The sequence below is a fragment of the Protomyctophum parallelum genome, assembly GCF_964188405.1.
Source record: "Protomyctophum parallelum genome assembly, chromosome: 9".
NCBI classification, from domain to species: domain Eukaryota; kingdom Metazoa; phylum Chordata; class Actinopteri; order Myctophiformes; family Myctophidae; genus Protomyctophum; species Protomyctophum parallelum.
In genome coordinates this window covers 13,726,831-13,754,776 of record NC_139706.1, presented here as the reverse complement: position 1 = coordinate 13,754,776, position 27,946 = coordinate 13,726,831, and the positions used below count along the sequence as shown (strand labels likewise).

The 27,946-nt window shown below is 45.3% G+C and overlaps 1 protein-coding gene across 1 annotated transcript in view; it reads left to right on the top strand.

Annotated features, from left to right (window-relative positions):
* The window catches only part of LOC310864906 (unconventional myosin-VIIa-like), a 74,111-nt gene that overhangs the window by 27,747 nt on the left and 18,418 nt on the right, over positions 1–27,946 (top strand). Inside the window, 16 exon segments of the mRNA XM_083773736.1 lie at positions 1,935–2,027; positions 6,161–6,255; positions 6,635–6,719; positions 7,073–7,291; positions 7,810–7,917; positions 9,263–9,469; positions 10,773–10,985; positions 11,895–12,071; positions 12,235–12,330; positions 16,870–16,997; positions 17,617–17,743; positions 23,411–23,530; positions 24,019–24,192; positions 25,525–25,752; positions 26,535–26,702; positions 27,635–27,752. Of these exon segments, the coding sequence (XP_083629862.1) occupies positions 1,935–2,027; positions 6,161–6,255; positions 6,635–6,719; positions 7,073–7,291; positions 7,810–7,917; positions 9,263–9,469; positions 10,773–10,985; positions 11,895–12,071; positions 12,235–12,330; positions 16,870–16,997; positions 17,617–17,743; positions 23,411–23,530; positions 24,019–24,192; positions 25,525–25,752; positions 26,535–26,702; positions 27,635–27,752 (2,356 nt within the window).

The window sequence follows — 27,946 nt, the reverse complement described above, 5'->3', positions numbered from 1 at the left end:
CGAAAAATGTTCGTCGACTACCTTTTTTTCACTGACAAAAACTAAATGGAAACTAAATGAAAACTAAGCTATGATGACTAAAACTAAGACTTTGTTGGAATATGATCTTTATTGTATATATATATATTTTTTATTATTAACTCTTATTGTGAAGTAACCCAGACCGGAAGTGCCTATCAACTACTGTGTATATAACGGTGTAAATAAATATGTCAGTGACGTGTGTCGTACTGATCCAGCAACACTACAGCTGATGCCTCCTGGTGTGTTATTTATTTACTTCAGCAGTGTTATTCCTCCGTCTATATTTCTTCACTTTATATTTCTGGTACAACACGCTAAGACAGCTGTGAAACTCAACAGACTTTAATATAGGCTACCGACAATTTCGTCAACAAATAAAAACTAGACTAAAATGTTAGGAAGGGACTAATGGACAAGAGATCCACTATAAGTCATTTTACACTTGGTTGCAGCAGATCTACAAGCTCACAACGCGTCACAACGCAACGCAATGCGTTGCGAGCTTGTAGATCTGCTTTTTTCAGCAAGTGTAAAAACAGTCATTACGACGGCATCAAGGCCCGCCAAAATACATTTGACAGTCGATTAAATCTACAGTTGATTTAGTAGATTTAGTCAAATCTTATGACATTAGTCAACTAAAACTAGACTGACGCCGAAACAATCCGTGAGACTAAAATGTGACTAAAACTAAATGAAAACTATTCAAGAGACTACGACTAAAACTAAAATCTAAATTTGCTGCCAAAAACAACACTGGAGAGAGAGAGAGAGTTGTTTTTGTCGACTAAAACTAAGACGAAAAATGTTCGTCGACTACCTGTTTTCACTGACGAAAACTAAATGAAAACTAAATGAAAACTAAGCTATGATGACTAAAACTAAGACAAAATGTATTGACAATTTCGTCAACAGCTAATTTTTTGGAATTCAAGGGACTAGTGTAGAAGAGATCCAGTATAAGTCATTTTAAACTTGGTTTGCATGCTGAATGCCTATTTTCAGCAAGCGTAAAATCAGCCATTACGACAGAGAGAGAGAGGGGTTCACAATATGTAAAAGAGTGTATCAATGAGAGAGTACCAGTAAAGGTCAGAGCAGAGATCTTCTTCCAGGATGAACAACGGGGTCCATTTTGTTTCACTATGGATGAAGCAGCTCTGTGTCTGCTCTCATTAACACACTGAGTGGAACCTGACACCTCCCTGTTGATGTTGGAACCCCACATGTTGTTGCAGTGCCACTCCCTCTCCAGGGTGTGTGTGTGCGTGCGTGCGTGCGTGCGTGCGTGCGTGCGTGCGTGCAGGCGTGCTCTCTCAGGTTAACATTTTGTCAAACCAGATTTGATGAGTTAATTTAGCACAGGCAGACTGTTCACATACTAGAGCACGTCTGAAGTGGTCAACTCGCTGTTGTGGCTTATACTCTATAAGCCACATCTCCAAAACAAGTGAGTCAAACTGAACAACCAATATTATGTATGGGGGGAGGGGGGGGGGGGGGGAACAAATCCAATGACACAAATCCAATGGCACCCCCTCAGTCAGATCTGGTCACCTTTGGTCTCCATCGTACAGTTATCTGTCTATGTTGCTGCATTCTATCCTATTTCTATTGATGTATTTTATCAATAGAATTGAACACAATTTCCTTTGAGATTAAAAGGATCCCTGCCTAATAAGCGTTGTATGCCGTAATACATTGTGATGGCCTATATATAACATATAGGGCAATATATAAAAAATATATAAAAAATAAATGATCTATTAGTTTGTTTTTTTAATGATTACTATATCTCTGCACTGATAAGCTCATTAAGTATTGTTATATCTAACAGAAGGAACTTAAAGGCACATGTTAGAGGACTAATTTAGTTTTTTAATTAGATATTTATTTGTTCTTTCTACCAGGAGGACCTTCGAGGAACGTGTCAGAGGATCGCCGTGGCGGTGCTCGGCAGAGACGATGACTGGCAGATGGGGAAGACCAAGATATTCCTCAAGGTAAACTAAACTAAAGGGACATTCCACTCAAATTAAACAGAACGTAAAGAGACATTCCACTGAATTCTACATCCTGACAGTTTTCTGAAAAAGCTATGTTTCTATGTCAGTCGTTATTCGATTAAAAAAGAAAATAGCAGACCTACAAGCTTATAGCGCGCCACTCGGTGGCACGCTATGAGCTTGTAGATCTGCTATTTTTCAATAGCTAAATCATAACATAATGATAACACCAAAAGGGGTTCCCGCCCAAAATGGGTTAAACTGAAGGTAAAGGGACATGTCTCTGAGGGATCACCCAGTAGCACCAGAACCAGCTTTGGGACCAGTAGTATAGGTCGTGGTTGAAAATTGGTTGCGCTGGTCAGCTCAAGTTCAGGTTTTATTAGAAAACCTCATTCCATTGAATTATGCCACCAGCATTAGACTGTGGTTGTACTGGTCAGCTCCCAGTACAACAGTATCAGACTGTGGTTGTACTGGGCAGTACAACAGTATCAGAATGTAGTTGTACTGGTCAGCTCCCAGTACAACAGTATCAGATTGTGGTTGTACTGGTCAGCTCCCAGTACAACAGTATCAGACTGTGGTTGTACTGGGCAGTACAACAGTATCAGACTGTGCAGGTTGTACTGGGCAGTACAACAGTATCAGACTGTAGTTGTACTGGTCAGCTCCCAGTACAACAGTATCAGACTCTGGTTGTACTGGTCAGCTCCCAGTGCAACAGTATCAGACTGTGGTGGTACTGGTCAGTACAACAGTATCAGACTGTGGTTGTACTGGTCAGTACAACAGTATCAGACTGTGGTTGTACCGGTCAGTACAACAGTATCAGACTGTGGTGGTACTGGTCAGTACAACAGTATCAGACTGTGGTTGTACTGGTCAGTACAACAGTATCAGACTGTGGTTGTACCGGTCAGTACAACAGTATCAGACTGTGGTTGTACTGGTCAGTACAACAGTATCAGACTGTGGTGGTACTGGTCAGTACAACAGTATCAGACTGTGGTGGTACTGGTCAGTACAACAGTATCAGACTGTGGTTGTACTGGTCAGTACAACAGTATCAGACTGTGGAGGTACTGGTCAGTACAACAGTATCAGACTGTGGTTGTACTAGTGGTCAGTACAACAGTATCAGACTGTGGTTGTACTGGTCAGTACAACAGTATCAGACTGTGGTTGTACTGGTCAGTACAACAGTATCAGACTGTGGTGGTACCGGTCAGTACAACAGTATCAGACTGTGGTGGTACTGGTCAGTACAACAGTATCAGACTGTGGTGGTACTGGTCAGTACAACAGTATCAGACTGTGGTTGTACTGGTCAGTACAACAGTATCAGACTGTGGTTGTACTGGTCAGTACAACAGTATCAGACTGTGGTTGTACTGGTCAGTACAACAGTATCAGACTGTGGTTGTACTGGTCAGTACAACAATATCAGACTGTGGTTGTACTGGTCAGTACAACAGTATCAGACTGTGGTTGTACTAGTGGTCAGTACAACAGTATCAGACTGTGGTTGTACTGGTCAGTACAACAGTATCAGACTGTGGTTGTACTGGTCAGTACAACAGTATCAGACTGTGTTTGTACTAGTGGTCAGTACAATAGTATCAGACTGGTTGTACTGGTCAGTACAACAGTATCAGACTGTGGTTGTACTAGTGGTCAGTACAACAGTATCATACTGTGGTTGTACTACTGGTCAGTACAACAGTATCAGACTGTGTTTGTACTAGTGGTCAGTACAACGGTATCAGACTGTGGTTGTACTGGTCAGTACAACAGTATCAGACTGTGGTTGTACTACTGGTCAGTACAACAGTATCAGACTGGTTGTACTAGTGGTCAGTACAACAGTATCAGACTGTGATTGTACTGGTCAGTACAACAGTATCAGACTGTGGTTGTACTGGGCAGTACAACAGTATCAGACTGTGGTTGTACTGGTCAGTACAACAGTACAACAGTATCAGACTGTGGTTGTACTGGTCAATACAACAGTATCAGACTGTGGTTGTACTGGTCAGTGGAAACGTTAGAAACAGCCTACTATGACTGATAATGTGATTGTTTTCACTCCAATCCACACTCACGTGTGTGTTGCTGCCAATGTTTTGGTTTCCCGCAATCTGTGTGTTTGTGTGCGCGTGCGTGCGTGCATGTGTGCGTGCGTGTGTTGACTCAGTGCGAGGGCAGATGTGATTGTGAGGTCAGAGCTCAAGTCCTAGGCTTGTCCATTGATTGGTCGGTTGCGATGGTGACCACTGGTGAAATGTAACTTAAGAACATTTACTTAAGTAGCCTATACTGTACTTCAGTACCATTTTTAGGTATTATTTTTTCTCACTTAACTTCCAAATATTGCACTTTTACTTTATACTGATTTGAAATACTGTACTGGGGGGGGGGGGGGGGGGGCTACATGTTATTTTACACTAAGAAAGTGCTGTGGATGATGTATTGTAGAGATTCTATATGTTTCTGTGTCATTTGGACAGGTTGGGAATGCAGATATAGATATACTGGGGGCAATAAGGTCTGACCTGATCTAAAATCACAGCCCAGAATGTAGTCATTTCAAAGCAGTGGTCTGGTGTCACAGAGACTCTCACACAGCAGGGCACTGTGTTTAGACCAGTGGTCTGGTGTCACAGACTCACACACAGCAGGGCACTGTGTTTAGACCAGTGGTCTGGTGTCACAGACTCTCACACAGCAGGGCACTGTGTTTAGACCAGTGGTCTGGTGTCACAGACTCTCACACAGCAGGGCACTGTGTTTAGACCAGTGGTCTGGTGTCACACAGACTCTCACACAGCAGGGCACTGTGTTTAGACCAGCGGTCTGGTGTCACAGAGACTCACACACAGCAGGGCACTGTGTTTAGACCAGTGGTCTGGTGTCACAGACTCTCACACAGCAGGGCACTGTGTTTAGACCAGTGGTCTGGTGTCACAGACTCTCACACAGCAGGGCACTGTGTTTAGACCAGTGGTCTGGTGTCACAGACTCTCACACAGCAGGGCACTGTGTTTAGACCAGTGGTCTGGTGTCACAGACTCTCACACAGCAGGGCACTGTGTTTAGACCAGTGGTCTGGTGTCACAGACTCTCACACAGCAGGGCACTGTGTTTAGACCAGTGGTCTGGTGTCACAGACTCTCACACAGCAGGGCACTGTGTTTACAACACCACTGGAACATCTGTCAAAGCAACAGTGGGTCAGCAGCACTCAGCTGCACAGGAAGTATATAGCGCAGGAAATGGAACCAGCGCGGGGGTCGAAGCCAGCGCTTCCCCGACAGGAAGTGGACAGATAAGAGGGACGGACGGATGGTGCGAACAGGATGGAGCACGGATCACAGATCAGAGATCAGAGGGCAGGAGAGGGAAAGAGGATCTCCTGTGCTGCTGCGTTCACACGGGCAGACGCAAAAGATTCAAAGATGCAAAGTTTTACACAGCGTATTTGTAGCTGATGCAGCTTTTGCAGCAGCTACAAAGGACGGATGCATCTTTGCATCGTCATGTCGCTGGCTTCCATTGACAATGAATGGTAGGCTGCATCTTTGTATCTTCATGTCGCTGTCTTCCATTGACAATGAATGGTAGGCTGCATCTTTGCATCTGCCCATGTGAACCCAGCATAATTATAGAAATAGCCTACATAAATAAATATACACAAACTGCTGCTGCAGAGCGGTCTGTCACTCTGGGGGTCTGCACAGTCTGCGTGGATTATTCTATAGTTGAGATTTATTGAGATTTAATAGAGATTAAATTAAAGAAGGATATCTGGCAGAGAAACACAGATCTTAACATCCTGTGTGTGTGTGTGTGTGTGTGTGTGTGTGTGTGTGTGTGTGTGTGTGTGTGTGTGTGTGTGTGTGTGTGTGTGTGTGTGTGTGTGTGTGTGTGTGTGTATGTGTGTGTGTGTGTGTGTGTGTGTGTGTGTGTGTGTGTGTGTGTGTGTGTGTGTGCGTGCGTGTGCGTGTGCGTGCTTGTGCGCACGTGTGCGTGCTTGTGCGCACGTGTGCGTGCGTGCATGCGTGCGTTGTGCGTGCGTGCGTGCGTGTGTGTGTGTGTGTGTGTGTGTGTGTGTGTGTGTGTGTGTGCAGGACCACCATGACATGCTGTTGGAGATAGAGAGAGACAAGGCCATCACTGACAAGGTCATCCTCATTCAGAAGGTGGTGCGAGGCTACAAGGACAGGTGAGAGGCAGGACTTCAGACATTCCGGTATACTTTTCCTGCATTTTTCTTCTGGATATACTTGTTTTCCTGAGGTCCTTTTCACCTACCTACCTCCCTATCTGGGCCCTAACTGGCATGAAAAAGGACACCCGTGGACTCCGGACTCAGTGTTGGGGAGCGTCTCACAGCTTCCAAAATACTATACTTCGCACACACATTGCTCAGTATTCTGGCTGTAACGTGAGCTGTTTTCTGCACTGTTAATTGTAACCCTCGACAGTTTACAATAAAACTGCAAAACACGACGTATAACACATAATGGTAAACTGACTTTTATTTATTTTTTTAAATATATATATATACGGATATCTATATAATTTCTTCCTGCCTTCATAAGGTCCAACTTCCTGAAGATGAGGAAGTCAGCCATGCATATTCAGAAGATGTGGAGAGGATATCAATGTCGGAAGAACTACGGAGCGGTGAGTTAACGCCCGAACGCACTATGGAGCGGTGAGTTAGTTCCATCACCCTCCATCACATGGAGCGGTGAGTTAGTTCCATCACACTCCATCACATGTTTGTTCTATACCAGTGGTTCTCAACCCTGTTCATATCAAGGTCCGTTATTTATTTCTGCATTTGAGCCACGGACCACATTTTGTTGACATTTAGCCTCTCAGACCCAAAAGAATATTTTGTTATTGTTGGATAAGATTTTGTCCACATTTCCATGCTGTATTGATGTCGGTACCTATAACAGGCAAAAAAAATCCCTGAATGTCATAAACTATGACCTTCCCGACCTTCTCGTCTCGTGTCCCGCCTCCTCCAGATGCGAGCGGGGTTCTCTCGCCTCCAGGCCATCGTGCGGTCCCGCAAGCTCTACGTCACGTACCACGTGGCGCGGCAGCGAATCACGCGCTTCCAGGGGTGGGGGCGGGGCTTCCTGGTGCGCCGGGCGTTTCGCCACCGGCTGTGGGCGGTCGTCACCATCCAGGCGTACACCCGCGGGATGATCGCACGCAGGCTGTACCGACGGCTGAAACTGGAGGTACGCACGACGCACATTACTGCACAGTGCATGCACGCACACACACACACACACACATACTGCACAGTGCACGCACGCACACACTAGGGCTTTCACTTCTAGTGATTTGACTAGTTGACTAGTTCCCTAGTTTACTAGGGAACTAGTCCCTCTCTCTCTGTGTCATTAGCAGGCAACAGTGCAGCACTATCTCTCTCTCTGTGTTTCTGGCACAACAGCGCCACTTTTGCCCCTACTGGTACTCATAGTCACATAGTCACATAGGTTAACACGGACATTGCTGCTCCTTGGAGTGGTTGCACCACTCAAAAATGTGTACATTTAAAAACTGTGTACATTGGTGACTATAATATAGCATTCTAGCTGATCTTGAGGCCAAAAAAAATAAAAAATTGAATAGTCGACTAGTTGCGCCATAGCACGCACGCATGCACGCACACATTGTTTATAATAATAATAGTGTTATTATGTTATTGTTATTATTATTATTGTTATTAAATCTAAGTCACTCCCCTCAGTACCGGCGCAGACTGGAAGCAGAGAAGATGCGACTGGCGGAGGAATCCAAGCTGAGGAACCAGATGTCAGCCAAGAGAGCCAAGGCAGAGGCTGAACGCAGTCACCAGGTCAGAGGTCATATCGCTGACCCCTTCCTCACTGCATCACTGACCCCCTAACCCCAACACTAACCAACCAGTCACCAGGTCAGAGGTCATATCGCTGACCCCTTCCTCACTGCATCACTGACCCCCTAACCCCAACACTAACCAACCAGTCACCAGGTCAGAGGTCATATCGCTGACCCCTTCCTCACTGCATCACTGACCCCCTAACCCCAACACTAACCAACCAGTCACCAGGTCAGAGGTCATATCGCTGACCCCTTCCTCACTTCATCACCGACCCCCTAACCCTAACACTAACCAACCAGTCACCAGGTCAGAGGTCATATCGCTGACCCCTTCCTCACTGCATCACTGACCCCCTAACCCCAACACTAACCAACCAGTCACCAGGTCAGAGGTCATATCGCTGACCCCTTCCTCACTGCATCACTGACCCCCTAACCCCAACACTAACCAACCAGTCACCAGGTCAGAGGTCATATCGTTGACCCCTTCCTCACTGCATCACCGACCCCCTAACCCCAACACTAACCAATCAGTCACCAGGTCAGAAGTCATATCACTGACCCTTTCCTCACTGCATCACTGACCCCCTAACCCCAACACTAACCAACCAGTCACCAGGTCAGAGGTCATATCGCTGACCCCTTCCTCACTGCATCACCGACCCCCTAACCCCAACACTAACCAACCAGTCACCAGGTCAGAAGTCATATCACTGACCCTTTCCTCACTGCATCACTGACCCCCTAACCCCAACACTAACCAACCAACACTAATGGGTGTATAGAACATCGCAGCCCCCTTTCATGACGACGCCAGGCCGAGGAAATAATTCCCAATGCATTTTTTCGGCTATTTTCGAATTTAAATCTTGAATAATTTTTAACTATTTTCGAATTGCAATCGAACATAAGCTACATGTAGGCTATAGAAAGACGTATTTAAAGTGGGTCATGTTTGGAATTGTAACAGCTGAAATCAATAATATATCAGTATTCCGATATTAACCTGTGGGGCGGAGTGGAATGCCCCTTTAAATTAACAATAAAAAGAGTTTGTTTTGACATTGTTTGTTTTACATCACCTAATCAACTTGAGTTAGACTAATATATTAGCGCCCCTCACTTCATACGGTGTGTTTTTTTTGTTGGTTAATGGTTATAATAGTTGTGTGTATTTGTACGTCGCTAAATGTTCTGATGAATTGAAAATGGTGGACCCTGTTGTAAACAAGTGTACTGCTTCATGGTGTCATCCATGGTTAACAGTTGTTAAGAGTTGTGCTTGAATTCTGTACTGTTAATAAATACTTCAATCAATCAATCAATCACAACGTTCTCAGGAGCGTCTCAGCCAGCTGGCCAAGGAGGATGCCGAGATGGAGAGGAAGGAGAAGGAGGAGGCCAGGAGGAAGAAGGAGATGCTGGAGCAGGTGGAGAAGGCTCGCCAGGAGCCCGTCAACGACTCCGACATGGTGGACAAGATGTTTGGCTTCCTGGGGACCGGCTCCTTCCCCGGCCAGGAGGGACAGGCCCCCGCTGGCTTTGAGGTGAGTAGGGAGGGACAGACTAGCCTCGGAAACCCAGACGTTTCTATTTCCAGGGGAAAGAAAGAAAAGTCTAGGACAGAGTCCACTTCAATTCGGCATAGAGTAGCGCAAACGTCGATAACTCTCTGCTGATGTCTGATCGTCTGCACCTTCGTTAAATTGACGCACACACACACACACACACACACACACACACACACACGTACCCACGCACACTCCTTTCTCTCTCTCTCTCTGTTGCTCTAATTAATTAGTCTCATGTCGGGCAGCTGCATCTAGATTCTCCCGGCGGATCCTGCCGGGAGCTGCCTATGCCATAGAAAGCATAGGTGGGGCCCAGGCTAGGGACAGACAGACAGGTCCGTCTTTAAATCAAGGAAGCACGTGCACGACTCCAATTTGTCTCAATCTCTCTGAGCATTTTATACCGGGTCGGGAAAGTAACTTTTAAACAGGAGAATGCCAGCACTCACGGAACTGTCCTTTAAGGCACTTACAGTTGTAAATGTATTGTTTCATAACAGTGTTGATTTTGTCGACTAAAACTAAGACGAAAAATGTCCTTTTTCCACTGACGAAAACTAAATGGAAACTAAATAAAAACTAAGCTATGATGACTCAAAGTAAGACTAAATATACTGACAAATTGTTCCATGCCGACGGCCCGTAGAAGCAAAAAGCTGCTTCCCCGTATTTTTTAGTTGCCATTTTTTTAGGCAAAGCGAGCAGGCCAGCAGTGGAAGACCTTAGGGGGCGGTTTGGGACATATTTAGGCAGGCAACTGTATATTTAGTCCACTAAAATCCTATGATATTTAGTCGACTGAAACTAGACTAAGGTCTAAGGTCGCCTTCACACCAGAAAGCTTTACTGCGATTAAAACGAAATAATGGGCTTAAGTATGGTGAGATCACTGCAGTTTTGACCATTTATCATCCCAGCGTGACTTTGGACTTTGACGTAAGCCAAACAAAGCAAAACTCAAGATGGTTTAAGCGGAGCGGCATTGTCTGACCATTTGACAAACACATAAACATTAAACATATTTATTTACTCCAAAAATTTTAAAACATGTGAAAAAGGCAAACATCACCAAGGTGTCATATACCAAATTGGTAGAATACTTTTTTGATCATAAGACCCAATTACTGAACTGATTGACTGAGTGGCATCCAGGCAATGCATCCTGGGTAATGTAGTCTATATGCACTATACTGTTTGCTATACTGACACATGTCTGTCCTCACGCGCACACGCACAAACACACGCACACACGCGCGCACACACACACACACCCCTACAGGACCTGGAGAGGAGCCCGGCGCAGCGGGACATGCAGGAGGAGGACCTGGACGAGGCCCTCCCCATGCCCGAGGATGACGACGAGGACGACCTATCGGAGTACAAGTTCGCCAAGTACGCCGCCACCTACTTCCAGGGAAGCTCCACCCACAGCTACGTGAGACGGCCCCTCAAGCAGCCGCTGCTGTTCCACGACGACGAGGGAGACCAGCTGGTACGGAAAATAAATAAACTTGATTTTTTTGCCCCCTCGAGAGACCCGGAAAAGAATTCCCATGTTCATTTTCCTCATAGACTTTTCAAAAAAGTTTTTATTTAAGGCGAGACATGGTAGGTGAAATCATGATTTTTTTGCTATTTTGCTTCCTAAACATGTTTTCTTTCAAACTAAAGCAAAATAAACATTCAAAACACAGATTTAGATGTTTATTTTAGTAGTTTATTTTAGCCAATGACAGCTCGTTTTGCTGGGTGAAAATCCACCCTCTCAATTTTCATGATTGGTTGTTGGTACAAAGGAAGTGACCATATTTGGATCAAACCACAGTCAGCATTATATGTTGTTGCCAAGCTTTGGATGAGATATTTTGTCTCAAAATAGTGGCTTCATAAAACGTTTTGGAATTTTACAATACAATTCTTTAAAGGTCTTTTACTCAAAATTAGTTTTCCTCATACCTGGGACAAATAATCTCCACTTCAGTTGCACTCACATACACCAAACTTTCCAGTCTTATTCATAACTATATTCTGCAGATATTTACAGATGGGATGTCCATTTGGTTCCGTTTGTACACTCTCAGAGTTAAATTGACATTTATTTTACAGACTCATATCCATATTGGTTCCAGACTATAATGATTTAGCTGCGGGGACCCCCTGGAACTCCCTCAAGGACCCCTGGGGTCCCCGGACCCCACTGTGGGAACCACTGAGCATAGAATATTCATTAACTATATCTCCTCTTGTAGTTCTCTGCTCGTTCAGGCCCCGTTTTTGAACTGTCACATCACCCTCTCCATCTCTCCTTTCTCTCTCCGGTATACCTCCTCTGCTCTCCCTCTCTCCCTCCCTCCCTCCCTCTGTCCGTCCCTCCCTCCCTCCCCCCTCCCACCCCCGCCAGGCGGCCCTGGCGGTGTGGATCACCATCCTCAGGTTCATGGGGGACCTCCCGGAGCCAAAGTACCACACGGCCATCAGCGACGGCAGCGAGAAGATCCCCGTCATGACCAAGATCTACGAGACGCTGGGCAAGAAGACCTACAAGAGAGAGCTGCAGGCGCTGCAGGGAGAGGGAGAGGTGCGTTTTTTGTTTGTTTAATGCTAAAGTTCTAAATTGTGACAGTAATCATTGCTATAGTGTTTGTTCAGCAACAGTGTTATATAGCTCTAAATTGTGACAGTAATCAATGCTATAGTGTTTGTATTTTCATAATAATCATAATAATAATCTCATCCTGTAGACTCCTCACTCTGACAGCCACAGCCACAAGAAGAACAGTGTTCGCCACAAACTGGTCTCTCTCACCCTGAAGAAGAAGTCCAAGATCACAGAGGAGGTGAGGAGAGAGAGAGAGAGAGAGAGATTATAATGTACTTTTCATAAGGGAAATAGGCGATCGCGAGGTAGTGATCATGTCAACACCCTGAACGCCCGGGGTTATTTAATCCATTAAATCATAGCGCCCAGCGATTTATAGCAGCGGAGCACATTTGGCGACGGACCGGATGTTATCCCGGATGTGGCTGAAGCAGCTAAATGTAGCCAAAACACTCTAGAGGCGACTGGCAACAACAGGAGGCATGATTCAATGTATTGCGACTATAGCAACGGGACCGCGGTGGGCCGTCTAAGACATGATCCTTTCTTAGAATTAGACGGGATGATTTAGATCAAGAGTTATTAACGTTTTAAGATTTTCGGTCTCGTTGGCAAAACAGAGGGGGGACATTTTCGATGACGTCCCAGGGTTGCGCAACAGGCTGTGGAGTGATGCGACCGGTTTTGATATCAATAACCTTTTGATCAATCTTCGTCATGGGCGCGGGGCGTTACTAATTGAAAAGGCGGTGAACATCGTCCTGTGCGTTCAGGGTGTTAATAATTCCACGTCACGGGGCCAATATCTTAAAATGGTTTTCAAAATAGTAAAAACTAGAAAAAGTGCCCTTCTGGGCACAGGTCTCCACCAGGATGAGCAGATGTGAAGAATTCCAGGCAAAGGTTTTTCCTTGGCCTCTAGGGAGTTGGCATACAAAGTTATCCACAGATCCGTGCAGTTAGAGGTGAAAACAGTTTTCGGCCAGTTATAGCGCCACCTTGAGGCTGAGTTGAAATTGTTCATGTGGCATTTCGTCCTCGGCCTAGTGGGAATGTGGGTGCACAATTTCACGGAAATCACGCGATGTGTTCATGATTTGCAGCATTTTGTTTGAAACTGAGCACTCCTGTGAACTTTGGAAGCCAATCTTAACCAATCAGGATGGAGTCTGAGAAATCTGAAAGACTGGTTTCGTTGAATGGCTCTAGAGAGACTGTGTACCAATTTGCGTGATGTTTGGACGAAATCTGTAGGTGTACTGTGCAAAAACTTGTTTTGCACAAAGCGGCCTCCTGGTGGCGCTATAACAGGCCGTTCTGGAAAGTTTGGGGCAGAGGTTCATCGTTGGCATCCAGGGAGTGTGTGTGCAAAATTTGGCATCGACCGGGTTAACGGTGGCCGAGATTAGCTGCTCACGGACACACGGACGGACACACGGACGGACGGACACACACACACACGGACACACACACACGGACGGACGGAGTGCAAAACATACTCTCCCCCCATGCCTTCGGCCTGGTGGAGACAAAAAGCCAAATAAGTTTAGGGATAAGGGATAAGGGAACAAAAGGAGTGGACCAAGCATAGATCCCTGGAGAACCTCCCAGTTAACGAGGTATAGGGTTAAACCCTGTGCTTCGTTAGTGATTAGAGGCTAGTGTGGAATATCTCTTCAGATATTCAGAGTACAAGAACCCGTCTCTCTCTCTCTCTCTCTCTCTCTCTCTCTCTCTCTCTCTCTCTCTCTCTCTCTCTCTCTCTCTCTCTCTCTCCCTCTTCTGTCGTACACAGAGCTCAACAGTCTACCGTGAGCAGTTGCTTACGTCCACAGACCAAGATAAGGTCATCCATGCTTTTATATCTTCTTGACTGTTGCACAAATGCACTTTATTCAGGTATCAAGCGACTCCATACCGAGATACCTCGATAAAGATATTCACAATACACCTGAATATGAAGCTGCTTTTCAATGCGAAGCGAGCCAGAGTCCACTTTTAACCTCCCCTGCAGCGTCCCTATTCTGGGCATATGTTATAGCTTATGATATTGGACAAAAAGAGCAGATCCACACACGCTTACAATGTGTCGCAACGTTATTGTGAAATTGTAGATCGGCTATGTTTGGGCAAAAAATTACAATAATTGGCCAAGATACTGCAACTGATACAAAACACTGCTGCCAGTCTTTTTACACAATCTAAGGCCTCACTCACACCTTTCGATCTAGCATACAACATTGATGCATGCTAGATGTAAGCAAGATGTAAGTGTCATGGCCGCCCCAATGCATTTCCAATGGAAGTCACATGGTTTGATACAACATTTTGGACTACAAATTCAAAATGTGTAGAAAATATATTGAAAATAGCCGATCTATAAGCTCTCAATGCGTCGTAACGCGACGCATTGTGAGCTTGTAGATCGGCTATTTTCAAAGTAACTAGTAACTAAAGTTTTCAAATAATTGTAGTGAAGTAAAAGTAAAAATTTTGGCTCCGAGATGTAGTAGAGTAGAAGTAAAAGTATTGAAATTGGAAATACTCAAGTAAAGTACAAATACCTTAAAATTAACTAAGTACATGTACTTAGTTACTTTCCACCACTGTATCACTCCAATCCTGCCCTTCACTGGTTCACTGCTTATAGTTCTACAATGTATTTGAAGAAGAATGTATTGCTCGTGTCTGATGCCCGGAATGGATACGCGCCTGCCTATTATGTGTGACCTTTGAACTGTCTGAGATCCACCAGCAGGACACAACTAATAGTTCCAAAGTCTCAGCGTGGCAACCTTGGGGCCCAAAGGCCAAGCGGGCCCCTTGGGGCCTGAAGGTCCATGCAGGGCCCCCTAACGTCCAAGCTGGGACCCTAAGGTCCAAGCTGGGCCCCTTGGTCCTTGGCTGGAAGTTCCTGCTTGGGGATCTCAGGCACACTGTTCTGTGTTCCCTTTTAACTCAATTCAGTGCCAAGAATATTTGTACCAAAATAGCCAGAGTGCCAGAACGCAGGTGCATTTAGCGGACGTTTGACCGGAATCATCTTACCGTGGTCAATGGCATGTAATGTTTGTGTTGGGACAAAGTTTGTGTTTACACGCACACTAAAAGGTGGACGTAGGCCCCTCAAAAAAGTGTAACATTGAGCCAGATGGGAGGGGCTTAGAGGCGGACGGGACGGGCTTAGAGGTGGATGGGAGGGGCTTAGAGGTGGATGGGAGGGGCTTAGAGGTGGATGGGAGGGGCTTAGAGGTGGATGGGAGGGGCTTAGAGGTGGATGGGATGGGCTTAGAGGTGGATGGGTGGGGCTTAGAGGTGGCCCATCCACCTCTATAAGCCCCTCCCATAGGGGCTTATAGGTGGATGGGATGGGCTTAGAGGTGGATGGGAGGGGCTTTCAGGTGGATGGAAGAGGCTTAGAGGTAGATGTAGAGGTAGAGGTAGAGGTAGATATTCCACTGTTACTTTCTTAGCTTACGCATGTTTCATGATAAATGCTTTTATGTGATGTATTCCCATGCTTTTGTTCTTGCTTAAATGTAAATCGCTCTGGATTAAGAGCGTCTGCTAAATGCCTAAATTGTAAATTGTAAATTGTAGAGGTGGATGGGAGGGGCTTAGAGCCGGATGGGAGGGGCTTGGAGGCAGATGGGAGGGGTCACCCCGTAGTTTTCTTGTCACTCACTGAACTGGTAACATGGACAGTGGATCATAGTTTAGTCAAGAGCGATCTAGTGTAAAAAAACAAACAAACAAACAAACAACGTCCAAACACGTGATTGGCACTGAGTGAGTTTAAAGCCACTTAAAGCCCATATGCTTGGGCGGAGTTCCTCAGGGCTCTATTCCTGGTCTCTTTTCTGTTCATGTGGGGGAAGCCTGTGCTGAAAACAGCCGGTTGATATGAGCTCCATCAGCTTCGTCGATCTGCTATTCTCTGCGGAAGCTTTACCCCACAGTACCGTTTACGTGGTTAAAACACACTTCTATCGTACATGATCTTTCTTAATTGACGCCATTGTGTGCTGTAAAGCACTTGTTTTTGAAAGATGCTATACAACTAAGGTTATTATTATTTAATAGCCTATTATTATTGTTGTTGTTGTTATTTGTATTTATACTGTTTAGACTGTTGCCTCTCGCAATCTTTAAATACTTAGTCATAATCCCTGATCATGAGTAAATTATAAATGGTTCCGTCATACAGTCTGGAGCAACGGAAGCTCTGATCATGAGTAAAATATAAATGCTTCCGTCATACAGTCTGGAGCAACGGAAGCTCTGATCATGAGTAAAATATATAAATGCTTCCGTCATACAGTCTGGAGCAACGGAAGCTCTGACCATGAGTAAAGTATAAAGCGGAAGTGGAGCCTCCTCCCCACTTCCGTTTCGTCTTTACAGTCGCGCAAATGTACCCTAATAGAGACCGAAATCTTCTAAGCATATATAGCTTATTGCTGCTTAGCAGAAATTGATATTGACAATATCTCACCCGTGTGAAGTGAGGGGCGGGGCCTCTTATCATCATACATCATCATCTTCCGGCCAATCACTTTTGGCATCCTCACGCACGCACGCACGCACGCACACACACACACATGAACGGAAAGGACAAACAGATTGCTCTGATGTCAGGAGGTGTAGTTCCAGACTCTATATATCTATATACATTTGGAGATTGTGGAATAGTTGTCTGGCTATACGCGAGACTATGGTGACCAACGGGGGGCAAGTGGTGTTAATGGTGGAGGCTGTGATGTCATTTCCTTGTCAGGTGACCAAGCGTCTTAACGACGGGGAGTACGGTGTCCATGGCAACAGCATGCTGGAGGACCGTCCCACCTCCAACCTGGAGAAACTGCACTTCATCATTGGCAACGGCATCCTGAGGCCGGGACTGAGGTGCACGCACACACACACACACACGCACACACACACACACACACACACACACACACACACACACACACACGCACGGACGCACGCACGCACGCACACACGCACACATACACATGTCACACACGCACACGCTGCTGATGCAGATGCCTATTTGAACCAATTAACTCATTCTGACCTGAGATCAGATTCTAAAAATGTCTGTTTGAAAATGACAGTTTTCTGAAAAAGCTACGTTTCTATGTCAGTCGTTCTTCGATTTCTCAAAAATAGCAGACCTACAAGCTCGTAGCGCGCCACTCGGTGGCGCGCTATGAGCTTGTAGATCTTGTAGATCTGCTTGTAGATCTGCTATCAACAGCTAAAGCATAACGTAATGCTAACACCAAAAGGGGTACCCGCCTAAAATGGGTTAAGACCTGAGGCCCGATTCTACAAATGCCTTCTAAACCATTAGTTCCCGAAGTTCCCAAAATGTTTTGTGCCAGGGAGGGACCCCCCAGAACAGAAGATGTGTACTAAAATCTTTTTTCGATATAGTTTTCAATCTGCTACATCTTTGAATAGCCAACGCTAAAGTGTTTGTGTGTGTGTCTGTGTGTGTGTGTGCATGTGTGCGTTGCAGGGATGAGATCTATTGTCAGATCTGTAAGCAGCTGAACCAGAACCCGTCTAAAAGCTCCCACGCCCGCGGATGGATCCTGGTGTCGCTCTGCGTCGGGTGCTTCGCCCCGTCAGACAAGTTCGTCAAGGTGGGTTCGTCACACGGGTCTCCCTATGTCTTCAAGACTAAGGCCCTTTCCCAATTCCTTTTTTAACCCTACCCCTCAGCCCTTGCCCCTTCCCCTTGTCCCTACATAATGAGTGTCAAGGGGTAGGGGGATAAATCATCCCCCTAGGAATTGGAACGTCCCTAAATATTGAACGTCCCTTGTAGATATTGATATACTACCCAGGGGGCAAACCACCCTTTTTTTAGGAAACCTGCATTTGCCATGACCTCAAAGGTTGTCCACCAGAAATAGTATCTATGACCCCGTAGGATCACAACCTATATGGACAACCCGGTCAATTTTTTGCTGGAAGTCCAATATGGCCGCCGCAATATTGGCCCCTATTAGTTATAATGGGGGGTGAATAGGGCAAAATTTTAAACCAAAACCAAAATCCACGAAACTTCTCAGGTTGATCAATGTTATAAATATGAACATCTTTTGTATTGAAGGTTTCCATGAAATTCAATATGGCCGCCACAATATGGCCGCCACAATATTAGCACCCAGAAAATAGGTTTGGCTCTAACTTCTGAACCAGATGAGCTAGAAACGCAAAATCAGTGTCTATTTCATGTTTTCTGACCATGAGAGACTCAATGGAATACCTATTTTTATTATTGGGTGTGTCTGGACCCTTATTGTGCATATTTACAAGATGGTGGCTAGTGGCTACCCGAAATAGTGCTTTACCATGATTTCTACCATGATTGTTGAATGTTTTGAATATCGTCACCTTATTAAACTAATTGCCTAAGTCATTTTTTGCCAAATCTTTTTTTTGGCCTAAATCACCACCTGGTGATGCTGGCCACCTCTGGTAAAATCGCCCGAGCCCTAATGTAAAAGGCCTTCCTGTTACACCCTATTAAAACAATGGCCTATGTCAAGAGGGAGACTTAGGCCATATTATTTTGCCTAAGTCATAATAAAATGTGACTTAGGCCATTTTAATACACCTTTCAAAATGGGACTGAATGGGACTGAATGGGAGGTACTGTTACTATGGGACTGATAGAATGGGAGTGAATGGGACTGAATGGGAGTGAAAGGGAGGTACTGTTACTATGGGACTGATACTATGGGAGTGCATGGGAGGTACTGTTACTATGGGACTGATACTATGGGAGTGAATGGGAGTGAAAGGGAGGTCCCGGCCAGGAGACAACCCAACCCACAGAGCCTAGTCCCTCCATGTGCCAGAAGTGTACCTCCCAGCCTTGGCAGAGTAGTTCCAACAGATTGTGTGCCCCTGGTTTTTCCCTAGTGGGACTGATTGAGGGTAGCTACTGGGACGTAAGTCGGGACTTGATCAGTCCCGGCTGGGTCGCCTAAGTGATGGGTATGATGTTGAGAGACCCGAAACACGTTGACCTCAGGATACATCACTGAGGATATGTCCCAGGTGCATCCATGCGATGTTTTTTAGTTATAGTTCTTCTATTTATATAGTGACTCATAGGAATAGACTATGTGACAACCAGGTATAGTCTGGTGACACCGGAGAGACGGGTGACAGCCGGAATGTAGACGGCACCCGGGTGAGCAGTATGGGTTAGTGCCCCAGCCTGTGTCCTCTGCGAGGATGAAGTCCAACAACCCTCGGTGAGGCCTTTGGGAGGGCCATGCAAGCAGCAAGCGGAACCGCAGCACCATGACCCTGCGGAACCATTGCCCACCACTCCTGAATGAACTGTCTGGTGCTGGGACTCTGGTGCAACGCACAGGTCCTCGCTCTACTCCTGGTGAGAGCAGGAGTGGACCTGGTGAGACGTAGGAGGGGCCCGACCAGGAGACAACCCACAGAGCCTAGTCCCTCCATGTGCCAGAAGTGTACCTCCCAGCCCTGGCAGAGTAGTTCTGGAGTAGTTCCAACGGATTGTGTGCCCCTGGTTTTTCCCTAGTGGGACTGATTGAGGGTATAGCTACTGGGACGTAAGTCGGGACTTGATCAACCCCGGCTGGGTCGCCTGAGTGAGGGGTATGATGTTGAGAGACCCGAAACCCTGTTGACCTCAGGATACATCACTGAGGATACGTCCCAGGTGCATCCATGCAACGTTTTTTAGTTATGGGACTGATACTATGGGAGTGCATGGGACTGAATGGGAGTGAATGGGAGGTACTGTATGGGACTGATACTATGGGAGTGAATGGGACTGAATGGGAGTGAAAGGGAGGTACTGTTACTATGGGACTGATACTATGGGAGTGAATGGGAGTTACTGATACTATGGGACTGAATGGGACTGAATGGGAGTGAAAGAGAGGTACTGTTACTATGGGACTGATACTATGGGAGTGCATGGGAGTGAATGGGAGGTATTGTTACTATGAGACTGATACTATGGGAGTGAATGGGAGGGAATGTGACTGAATGGGAGGTACTGTTACTATGGGACTGACACGATGGGAGTGAATGGGACTGAATGGGGTGTACTGTTACTATGTGACTGAATGGGAGTGAATAAAAGTGAATGGGAGTGAATGGGGGAGTGAATGGGACTGAATCGGAGTGAATGGGAGTGAATGGGAGGTATTGTTACTATGGGACTGTCACTCCCATTCACTCCCATTCAGAGTGAAAGGGAGTGAATGGTAGGTACTGTTACTATGGGACTGTCACTCCCATTCACTCCCATTCAGAGTGAATGGGACTGAATGGGAGTGAATGGGAGGTACTGTTACTATGGGACTGTCACTTTCATTCAGTCCCATTCAATCCCATAGTATCAGTCCCATAGTAAAGTAATCTCTAAGATACATTGTTTTGGTCTCTGATTTTATCTGAAATCATTCCTACAACTCTACATAGGATCTGAGGGGAAATGACAATATGCAAGGTCAAAGATATATGTCCCTTCTGTGTCATAAATCTTAGCCAATGGATTAATATTGCTTGTGTTTGCTAAAACAGTCAACAATCATGGTAGAAATCATGGTAAAGCACTATATTTCGGGTAGCCACCATCTTGTAAATATGCACAATAAGGGTCCAGACACACCCAATAATGAAAATAGGTATTCCATTGAGTCTCTCATGGTCAGAAAACATGAAATAGACACTGAGTTTGCGTTTCTAGCTCATCTGGTACAGAAGTTAGAGCCAAACCTATTTTCTGGGTGCCAATATTGTGGCGGCCATATTGAATTTCATGGAAACTTTCAATACAAAAAACTTTCATATTTATATCATTGATCAACCTGAGAAGTTTCGTGGATTTTGGTTTCGGTTTAAAATTTTGCCCTATTCACCCCCCATTATAACTAATAGGGGCCAATATTGCGGCGGCCATATTGGACTTCCAGCAAAAGATTGACCGGGTTGTCCATATAGGTTGTGATCCTACGGGGTCATAGATACTATTTCTGGTGGACAACCTTTGAGGTCATGGCAAATGCAGGTCAACCCCCTTTGCCCCCTGGGTATACATTATACAACCTGTTCTCAGAAAATAGCTGATCTGCAAGCTCACTACAGGCCAGTGGTCCCCCAACTTTTTTATGTCAAGGACCCCCAAATTGACACTAATTAGCCCACAGACCCCCATTTGAAGAGATATGCCACGGACCCCATAGATTTTTACGAATCTAGCAGTGTCATAGACCGCCAGTGTGACATGCATTAGTCCATGGACCCCCATTTGATGGCATTTCTGTCTATGGGACCCCCAATTTATATTGTAAAATCAATATTAATTAACTCTGAGAGTGTACAAATATTTGGTTCCAAACTATCATTTAGCTGGGGACCCCTGGAACTCCCTGGGGGTCCCCATAACCCACTTTGGAAACCTGTAGATCGGCTATTTTGCTGTGGTTATGATGAAATAAATATATTGTAATTTTGTCTCATCTTGGTAGCCCACCAGAATGTAATTCAGCTAGATATAGCTCATACTGACACCTGCTCAACAGTTGTACCTGATTCATTGATTATTGTATTAACAGTTTGTATAGAATGGGTACAGATATCATATACAGGGTTAGAAAAAGGAAAAACAATTTACAGTATAGAAAGAAGGGGCTGTGGTCACTGTGTTCATTGTTTTTAATATCATTAAGAACAGAGTCATTTTCTATCATGTCCTATGACAAGTCGTGGTATATGATATGAATGACAATGTTTCAAATTCAACATCATTTAGGACAATGAAAATGCCATAGTGGTTTGATTCATCTCCATCCATAGCTGGTTTGCCTGGGGGGGAAAAACAACACCATTGCTAATTATTAGTTATGTAACTTTTGCAACTTGTGGGGATTAGCATAACATTCGTCATGATAAAACCATAGCCTACCAGCTATCACTGCACCGAGTAGCCGTTATGCAGCGACAGCGTTATGTAGGTACAGTAGGCTATTTCACGGCTTTTAAGAGCTCCAAAACTGCAGAATGTTGATCGTGGTCTGGGTGTTCGGACTGATGCCTGCTAGTTAAGCTAGCAGGCACATTTCATGTGTCTTTAATCTACATGTTCTGTGTTTTAAACTACAGTATCTGAGGAACTACATCAACGTTACACTATGAATGTATAGCATGTGTCTTTAAACTACGTGTTCCGTGTTTTAAACTACAGTATCTGAGGAACTACATCAACGTTACACTATGAATGAATAGCATGTGTCTTTAAACTACATGTTCTGTGTTTTAAACTACAGTATCTGAGGGACTACATCAACGTTACACTATGAATGTGTTTCATGTGTCTTTAAACTACGTGTTCTGTGTTTTAAACTACAGTATCTGAGGAACTACATCAACGGTACACTATGAATGTATAGCATGTGTCTTTAAACTACTTGTTCTGTGTTTTAATCTACAGTATCTGAGGAACTACATCAACGTTACACTATGAATGTGTTTCATGTGTCTTTAAACTACGTGTTCTGTGTTTTAAACTACAGTATCTGAGGGACTACATCAACGTTACACTATGAATGTATAGCATGTGTCTTTAAACTACTTGTTCTGTGTTTTAAACTACAGTATCTGAGGGACTACATCAACGTTACACTATGAATGTGTTTCATGTGTCTTTAAACTACTTGTTCTGTGTTTTAAACTACAGTATCTGAGGGACTACATCAACGTTACACTATGAATGTATAGCATGTGTCTTTAAACTACTTGTTCTGTGTTTTAATCTACAGAATCTGAGGGACTACATCAACGTTACACTATGAATGTGTTTCATGTGTCTTTAAACTACGTGTTCTGTGTTTTAATCTACAGAATCTGAGGAACTACATCAACGTTACACTATGAATGTATAGCATGTGTCTTTAAACTACTTGTTCTGTGTTTTAATCTACAGAATCTGAGGAACTACATCAACGTTACACTATGAATGTATAGCATGTGTCTTTAAACTACTTGTTCTGTGTTTTAAACTACAGTATCTGAGGAACTACATCAACGTTACACTATGAATGTGTTTCATGTGTCTTTAAAATACTTGTTCTGTGTTTTAAACTACAGTATCTGAGGGACTACATCAACGTTACACTATGAATGTGTTTCATGTGTCTTTAAACTACTTGTTCTGTGTTTTAATCTACAGAATCTGAGGGACTACATCAACGTTACACTATGAATGTATAGCATGTGTCTTTAAACTACTTGTTCTGTGTTTTAAACTACAGTATCTGAGGAACTACATCAGCGGGGGTCCGCCGGGCTACGCCCCCTACTGCGAGGAGAGACTCCGACGCACGTTCGCCAACGGACCGCGAACGCAGCCCCCCTCCTGGCTGGAGCTACAAGTACGCATGCACGCATGCACGCACGCACCCACGCATGCACGCACACACCCACGCATGCACTCACGCACCCACGCATGCACGCACGCACGCACGCACGCATCTTATCCATCCATTATGTGACCTCCATGTTCCGTCTATATGTTCTCTCCAGTGTTGTTTTCGTCGACAAAAACTGAGACGAAGAATGTTCGTCGACTGCCTTTTTCCACTGACGAAAACTAAGACTAAATGTAACAGCTAAAAACTAAAATGTTAGGAAGGGGACTAGTGGACCAGAGATCCAGTATAAGTCATTTTACACTTGGTTGCATGCTGAAAATAGACTAACACCAAAACATTCCGGGTGACTAAAATGTGACTGAAAAACGAAACAAAAACTATATTCAAGAGACTATGACTAAAACTAAAATCAAAATTTGCTAGCCAAAACAAAAAAACAACACTGACGTCTAATAATATATCTTCTCTCTCTCTCTCTGCAACTACAGGCCACCAAGTCCAAGAAGCCCATCATGCTGCCGGTCACCTTCATGGACGGAACCACCAAGACTCTGCTGACCGACTCGGCCACCACGGCCAAGGAGCTGTGCAACGCTCTGTCGGACAAGATCAACCTGCAGGATCGCTTCGGCTTCTCCCTCTACATCGCTCTGTTCGACAAGGTCAGGGTTATTCCCCCTCTACATCGCTCTGTTCGACAAGGTCAGGGTTCTCCCTCTACATCGCTCTGTTCGACAAGGTCAGGGTTATTCTCCCTCTACATCGCTCTGTTCGACAAGGTCAGGGTTATTCCCCCTCTACATCGCTCTGTTCGACAAGGTCAGGGTTATTCTCCCTCTACATCGCTCTGTTCGACAAGGTCAGGGTTATTCTCCCTCTACATCGCTCTGTTCGACAAGGTCAGGGTTATTCTCCCTCTACATCGCTCTGTTCGACAAGGTCAGGGTTATTCTCCCTCTACATCGCTCTGTTCGACAAGGTCAGGGTTATTCTCCCTCTACATCGCTCTGTTCGACAAGGTCAGGGTTATTCTCCCTCTACATCGCTCTGTTCGACAAGGTCAGGGTTATTCTCCCTCTACATCACTCTGTTCGACAAGGTCAGGGTTAGGGTTGTTGTTGTCTTCTCCCTCTACATCGCTCTGTTCGACAAGGTCAGGGTTCTCCCTCTACATCGCTCTGTTCGACAAGGTCAGGGTTCTCCCTCTACATCGCTCTGTTCGACAAGGTCAGGGTTCTCCCTCTACATCGCTCTGTTCGACAAGGTCAGGGTTCTCCCTCTACATCGCTCTGTTCGACAAGGTCAGGGTTATCTCCCTCTACATCGCTCTGTTCGACAAGGTCAGGGTTATCTCCCTCTACATCGCTCTGTTCGACAAGGTCAGGGTTAGGGTTGTTGTTGTCTTCTCCCTCTACATCGCTCTGTTCGACAAGGTCAGGGTTAGGGGTTGTTGTCTTCTCCCTCTACATTGCTCTGTTCGACAAGGTCAGGGTTAGGGGTTGTTGTTGGAGAACGTTATATCTTTGAAACCCATTTAGGCCTGGCGTCAAAATAAAAAGAAAAAATGTATTTTTAAAATGTTTTATTTTTTATTTTTTTTGAAAAACCTCATGTTTCTATATCAGTGGTTCTCAATATTTCATGTCAAGGACCCCAAAAAGTATATGTAATATGCCACCGACCCCCCCATCTGAAAATATGTTGTTCAAGGGACCACCCCCAGAAGCAAAGATTTGAGTTAAAAACTGAAACTCTGAAAGAATATATATTCAAAGATTTGCACCACATTTTCACGATTTTTCAAAAATAGCAGACCTACAAGCTCGTAGCGCTATGAGCTTGTAGATCTGCTATTTTTCAATAGCTAAAGTATAATGCTTAGTTAAAACACCAAAAGGGGTTCCCGTCCAAAATGGGTTAAAATCTCTATCTCTATATGTCTCTCTCTCCTCCTAACGACCATGTGATCTCTATGTCTCTCTCTCCTCATCCAGGTGTCTTCCCTGGGCAGCGGCAACGACCACGTGATGGACGCCGTCTCCCAGTGTGAGCAGTATGCCAAGGAGCAGGGCGCCCAGGAGAGGAACGCCCCCTGGAGGCTGTTCTTCAGGAAGGAGATCTTCACGCCGTGGCACCTCCCCACGGACGACATGGTGGCCACCAACCTCATCTACCAGCAGATCGTGCGCGGAGTCAAGTTCGGAGAGTACCGATGCGACAGGGTGAGTCCAGGGGGGGGCGGTCAAGTTCTGAGAGTATAGCTGCGACAGGGTGAGTCCAGGGGGGGGGGCGGTCAAGTTCTGAGAGAATAGCTGCGACAGGGTGAGTCCAGGCTTGTTGCCTTAACCCATTTTGGGGCGGGAACCCATTTTGGTGTTAGCATTATGGTATGCTTTAGCTATTGAAAAATAGCAGATCGACAAGCTCACAATGCGTCGCACTGTGAGCTTGTTGATCTGCAAGTGATCTGTCATTACGACGGCATCATTTTGTTTGACATTTTGTTTGACATAATCAACTGTAGATTTATCCGACTAAAATCTCATGACATTTAGTCGACTAAAACTACACTAACACATTCCACGTGACTAAAATGTGACTAAATGAAAAACTTTCAAAAGACTATGACTAAAAAACTAAAATCAAAATGTGCTGCCAAAAACGACACTGCAGTCTCAGCAGTACTACGTCTATCTAGCCTGAGCTAACGTGTTAGGTTTCTGGTCTAGAGGGGCGGGTCGCGGCTGAGATTTGCGCACGCCCTGATTGGATCTCATCGATCTGTCCGTCACCCCCGGCCCCTCCTCTCCCCCCTAGTGCAGCGCTACGTCACATCATTTGGAGCGACGCCCACCCGGAAGGGTTGACTCCCACTTTTAGACCAGAGCAGCCAATGTGTTCCTCCAGGCTTTACATTTTTGCACCAAAAAAAATGAAAGCCTGGTACCGAGGCTATGTCTATCTGACTCTCTCTCCCCCCCCCCCCCCTCTCCCTCCCATCCAGGATGACCTGGCGGAGCTAGCCTCTCAGCAGTACTATGTGGACTACGGCGCTGAGATCCTCCTGGAGCGTCTGCTCAGCCTCATCCCGTCCTACGTCCCCGACCGCGAGATCGGCACCGCCAAGACGGTGGAGAAGTGGGCCCACTTCATCATGGCCGCGCACAAGAAGGTATACACCGGGCAGGCCGCCTGTCGCTTTATAGGCCGGAGCGTGGGTCAGAGCGGGGGGGGGGGGGGGGGGGGGGCCCTGTAACCCCATTTAGACCTGAGGATGATTCTACAATTCATCATGACGGTTTTCTGGAAAAACCCCATGTTTCTATGTCAGTGGTTCTCACAGGGTTAAAACCCCATGTTTCTATGTCAGTGGTTCTCACAGGGTTAAACCCCATGTTTCTATGTCAGTGGTTCTCACAGGGTTAAACCCCATGTTTCTATGTCAGTGGTTCTCACAGGGTTAAACCCCATGTTTCTATGTCAGTGGTTCTCACAGGGTTAAACCCCATGTTTCTATGTCAGTGGTTCTCACAGGGTTAAACCCCATGTTTCTATGTCAGTGGTTCTCACAGGGTTAAACCCCATGTTTCTATGTCAGTGGTTCTCACAGGGTTAAACCCCATGTTTCTATGTCAGTGGTTCTCAAACATTTTCATGTCGAGGACCCCCCAAATATGTAATTGGCCGCCGACCCCCCCATCTGAAAATATGTTGTTCCAGGGACCTTCTAGAAGCAACGATTTCAGTAAAAAAAAAAATTGTATATATACAGTATATTCAAATGTTTGCTCCACATTTTCACGATTTTGTTTTTCACAGTCTCCTGCCAGTGGGACGTGGTCCTTGGTCTGCACCGGGGTCTCTCCCAGTGGAGATATAATCCAAACTCAACAAAAGATGCCATTTAAAAATATATATTCAGTTATTGTTGGTAATGAGAAAAGAAACTAAAGCACACAATACAGTTTCAGTTACTTATCTTTTTATTTATTTTCTTTAGTTCAGTTTTTATTTTATTTTATTTTAGGTTAATTTGCTCGTTTTCTCAGTTGTTTTTTTTTAACTAATTCTCCTTGCCGTCCGGATGTGTTGTGTGTCCACCAGGGCATCTACGCTCAGAAGAGATTTGACCCCCAGAAGGTGAAGGAGGAGGTGGTGGACTTCGCCCGCTACAAGTGGCCGCTGCTCTTCTCGCGCTTCTACGAGGCCTTCAAGTTCTCAGGTTAGCGTTCGTTCTTTCGTCGGTCGTCGGAGGAGGAGGAGGAGGGCTGTGGGCGATATGGTGTTAACCCAATTTAGACCTATAAGGCTCTGAAAGAATATAATATTCAAAGATTTGTGCCACATTTTCACGATTTTTCAAAAAATAGCAGACTAAAATAGTTGCCGCGCTATGAGCTTGTAGATCTGCTATTT